General features: G+C 33.1%; 1 protein-coding gene across 1 annotated transcript; it reads left to right on the top strand.

Annotated features, from left to right (window-relative positions):
- On the top strand, positions 1 to 1,488 carry LOC125828204 (uncharacterized). The gene has a single exon (XM_049507525.1). It carries the CDS (start codon positions 1 to 3, stop codon positions 1,486 to 1,488), a length of 1,488 nt encoding a protein of 495 aa, XP_049363482.1.
- The last annotated feature ends 3,683 nt before the right edge of the window (positions 1,489 to 5,171 follow it).

Below are 5,171 nucleotides of genomic sequence, written 5' to 3'. Positions count from 1 at the left end.
ATGGAGTTTGAAGAAGAAGGGTATCGATTTCATCCAAGAGATTCAGAGTTATTCACATACCTTCTTAGGTTTATCGCTCAAAAAGATTTGTGTGACAATGGTTTTATTATGGAGTGTGATGTTTACAAACAAGAACCATGGGTAACTTATGGCTATGGGAGCTATTGTGGGGGAGAAGACGATGGCGATACTAATATTTTTCGATACTTTATTTCCCCGAGGCATAAGAAGAATAAAAGTGATAAGAGATTTTGCAGAGTTGTAGGTAATAATCTTGGGACTTGGAAACAGCAAGATAAGGGGAAATGGGTTAGGAGTAAACAGAGCAAGCCCTTGAATATGGGACGCAAGAAGAGTCTCAATTATGATACTAAGATATGTTGTCCCGATGATAGAAAGTGGCTCATGAAGGAATATGTTTTTTGCGAAGCTATTCTTAAAAAGTTCAAAAACTCTAATTTTAGAGATTATTGTATTTGTGCTATAAAAACGAAAAATTCTGCTAATCCTTCTCGAAGTAGTAATGTGAGTACAGCTGTTGTGGATTTTTCTGATGAACAGAAGTTGGATACAGAGTTGTTTTCAGGGGTAAATTCTGTTGAGCCGCGGATGGATCAGGAATATAAGGCGATCACTCCTATCAATATTGTTGAACCAGTGTTGCAAATTCAAGAGTCTTCATCAGATGAAGAGAAGATCAATGCTCTATTTGAAAATCCAGCGATGGAAGTTGATGATGTTGAGGTGCAAATTCAAGAAGCTGCTGGTGAAGGAAATGGTGTTTTGGAATTTGAGAACACACTACCAGAAAATAATCTGCCTAAGGAACCAGCACATCTGCAGCAAGGTTTTATTATTGAGGACTGTAATGCATATTTGGAACTTCAAGCCAATAATACAAACTGTATTGGACTTCTAACTGGTTGTGGGGACTCTGCAATCAGGAACAATTGGGAGCTAAATACTTTTTCTCCGATTCAAGAACATATGATTCCTGACTTTGCGAATGTCAAGTCAAATATAACTATGCCTGAAATATATGGTACTTTGGCTGAATATATGGATGCCGATGTATTGATGAATCTGGACAATAAGCTGATCAATGCTTTTGAATTTTCTAAACAAGCAATAGTAGAATCTAATCAACATCAGGTGCAGATCACTCAAGAGGCTGCTGGTGAAGCGAATGGTCTGTTGGGGCAAACTGCGCCTTTTTTTCAAATTAAAGAATTTGTGATGCCAGAAAATAACTTGCCTGAAATGTTCGATATGGGTTACACATTGTTGGAGAAGAGTCAGACACAAGAAGAATCTATGACACTTTGTGAAACAGAAAAATGGAGCTTTGTTGATGACCTTACAGAAGCCTTGTTAGATGATGTGCCTCTGAATGATAGAATGGATGCAAATAGGGAGAGTAAGAGAACATTATTGTTGGACCAACAATCTTGGCAGTCTAATGCGCATTTACAAGATATGCTGCTCTGAAGAATTGGTATACTACTTGGACAATTTCAGCTAATTTTGTGGACAATACTAACTAGCTAGGATCAGTTTTTGAAACAATATCAGGAGTTTTTGTGCTCTGCTTCTAAGTCCTTTTTGTTGATGTTTCTTATAGTTAGGTTATGTAAATTCTGTTTGTCCTACTTTAGTGTTCAATTTCTAATTTTGACTAAGAAACTGTTATTATTATAAGCTTGCTTACATGTTACAAAAGTTCATATAGTCCCCCCCCCCCCCCCCCCTATATGATCAATGGCAACAAGCAAGGGAAAACACTCTCTAAGTTATTACACAATTTTATAAATAAGACTAAATTTATGTTAATTAGCCTCGAATAATGATTCTATATTAGTTCCTCGCAGACACTAACAAGACTAGCTAATTGATCCACAATCAAATCTAAGCGCTTCATCATCCTCCAATACTTTAGCCTTGTCATTAGCAATCAAAAAACTTGTACCATTCGGATACATTGTAGACATGCCAGTCATACTTTCAAATATAATGATGCAGCCAAATCCCCTGTTGATCGATCACCCTTATCTATATCCTCTTTTACAGCAACCCTGTTTCTCTTCTTCCTTATGTTTCTCATCATCCTTTGGTTTACTAACTTTAGCACTTTTCTTAGGTTCAGAACTTTTTTTAACCTCAACAGTCTCTTTAGCTTTGCCATTAGTGCTATGTTAACATTCTAAAATTTTAACTATGACTAGAAAATTGTCAAACTCCAGTCTCCAGATTATTGGCTAGACGCCTGGACCCATAAATAGTAAAGGAGTAATTGTCCAAATTAGAATGTCTACTTTTGTCTTAAGAGATATTATTTTATTTATGAGAATGTGATATTCTCATTCTGAGTTTAGGTTCATGGAAAACTGTACCGTTCACTCTTCTTAGCCTAACTGGTTCTTGGAGACCTCAGGTTTCTGTGAATGGTTTTGTGTATTGGCTGGCTGTAACAAACCCAATAACAAAGACCACTCAATTCAAATTCAAACAACCAACAAGTCTATTTCACTAAATCGTAATTGAAATTACAAAGGAATTTAAGAACTAAATGGAAATGGAAGAACACAAGTACAAGAAAGGGATGAGAAGAAGAACTCATAGAAAGGGGATGAGAGGACTTGGATATTTTCTCAACAATTTGCATCCCCCTTTTGTGTTAACTCAAAGACCTATTTAACCAATTGATAGTTGGACCTGGATCCCAAATAATCTTAAATGGACCAGCCTCATTCATCACTTCCAGCCCATAGGCCCTTATGTAATTAGTTTGGTTCACAACACTGGCTACACGCAAGGTGGAATTTATTATCTACTTTGATCTGATTAAGGACGAATTCAATTTTATGGATGTTTCTGATGATTGTGGTTTTGATCGCCAACTTGTTAGTAGAATGCTTATGGTTTTGAGGGGATCACTTGCGATGTTGGTCTCCGTTGAGGATGGTACTAAGGATGCTCGTGAATGAAAAGAGTTCATACTCTTCGACTAAGAAGTTCAACCTTTCTCCAAAAAAACAATGCCATTGGGAATGTTGAACGATCATAAGCTTCTCGTTGTTTATATTTTATCCTTTGAAAATAGCGATTAAATTTGCATATTCAGGATTCACTTGTGATATAACACAACGGGTTTGTTGTTAGTTGTTGGAAGTGAAGTTTCATGGACGACTCATCTAACATTCCCTTTTGAAATGCCAAAGCAATGTCAATAGTTGCCACTAAAATATTAACAACTTTTAATATTTCACCGTCTTAATTCATATCACACGCTTTTTTATTAGCTAATCCTCGGAACGGGCGTTGCACGTTTGTCCCCTAATTGACATTAGAAAAGTTAATTTATATAAGTAAATATATCATAGTGGAGATCGCTAAGTTCAAAGTTAAGTTATTTTGTATGTAAATTTGACATAAGAATATAATTATTCACAAAATATAGCATGAAAATCTTATGTCAGATGTTGGAGGTTTGCTATTTTTAAAGCTTCATGAAGAAAAATCTTTTATTATATCAGAGGAATTAATATATATATTTTAAAAACTAAATGTAGTTTTAATAATCAAAAAAGAAATTGGCTATAAAAAAGATGCGTACGTATAAAGAAAAATATTACAAAATGTCTAGGTGGTGTAACATTAAATTTATAGAAAAAATTACAAGTTCAAACGAAAAAGAAAGAAAAGTAAATAAAGACATAACATACATAATAAAAGACATCACATTAAAATATATAGACAATAATATTATCATATTAATTGAATTACATTTTGTTAGAAGTCGACTGGCTATAAACAAAATGTTTCATATGTTTAAAAAACTAAAATCATAAAAAAAAATAAACAGAAAATTAAAGAAAGCATGACTATATATGTTAAAAACAGATACATTATATTTCTTGAACTATATATTAAAGGATCTGTATATAAAAAAAAAAAAATATGAATTCTAATACAATAAAATTCAATGTAACATTTGCACTAATTTTTACTTTACATTATTTTTTATTTTATTTTTACTTGTGCATTAGTTTTTGTACCTCTCTGTAATAGTTTAAGTACATGGATTTTATAAGCATTTGAAATTACATATAAAAAGAAAAAAGTACAAACATGTTGTTTTAAAAAAGATAAAATGATTATCAAACAACGAAAAATACATAACTATAAATCTTTATCAAAGACTTACTCTTTTACAGGTCTAGTTGTGAAAATATTCTGCGGGATTTAACATGCTTACCCTCAAAACTATTAATTATAAATATAATTGGGATTACCTTGATTATATTTATATCCTAAAGATAGAAGAAATGAAGAATATAAAAATATAGTAACCAATTACGAAATTATATTTAAAAACTCAAAAAGATGGAGATATGAAAAATAAAAATTATCTTACAACTTCATATTGAAGAATATTCATCTTGTAACTATGATAATTTACATATTCCTCAACAAAAAGAAGATGAATATGCATGAAATGTTAAAGAATACAAATAAATGAATTAGTAAGAATTCTTACAATTACAAATTTGTAATGAAAATTTTACAAATGATGTAGACTAACCTAATGTAGAATGAAATATGAACACAAATTTGGATGAAAGAAGGAAATATATATAATATTGTGTGAGTGCCTTTGATAGACCCTTCATTACCCCCACTTATCTTACAAATTAAAATTGAAGGTTATTAGACTCTTCATTACTGTAACGACCCGAACCGTCGTTAATTAGGAAAAGCAAAAATTTGGGAATTTACTAGGCCAGATGTCGCTAGGGAGGCGGCGCTAGGGCGGGGTAAGTTGGCGCCAGAGCGGGATAAGCAAGACAGAATGTAAATAACGTGAAATCTTATTTCCTCCTTCTTTCTAAAATACCTAAATTAGTCGTAAAACACCCTAGAAACCCTCAAAAAGTTGCTCCAAGCTTGGGGAAGATGGAGAGAGAGATTTCTAGCGTAAGGATGTCGATGGATTACGGATTTCCGATCAAGATCACCATCATGAGTTTCGGAAACAAGATTTGAAGCCTAAAACTCTGTGCAGCTACTTGGCGCCCAGGTAGGTTAGGTTTTATGAATTTAGTAGTTATAAATCTGTACTCACTGCATAATATATGTAAATCAACGATAAAATTTTATGCGTAGGCCTTCGT

Source organism: Solanum verrucosum, unplaced genomic scaffold (assembly GCF_900185275.1).
Source record: "Solanum verrucosum unplaced genomic scaffold, falcon-dt-bn FXZP01000102.1, whole genome shotgun sequence".
In the NCBI taxonomy this organism is placed as follows: domain Eukaryota; kingdom Viridiplantae; phylum Streptophyta; class Magnoliopsida; order Solanales; family Solanaceae; genus Solanum; species Solanum verrucosum.
This window is presented reverse-complemented; position numbering and strand designations above follow the sequence as displayed.

Excerpts from the sequence above, each read along its gene's own strand:
- LOC125828204 (XM_049507525.1), top strand. The coding sequence starts at position 1 with ATGGAGTTTGAAGAAGAAGGGTATCGATTTCATCCAAGAGATTCAGAG.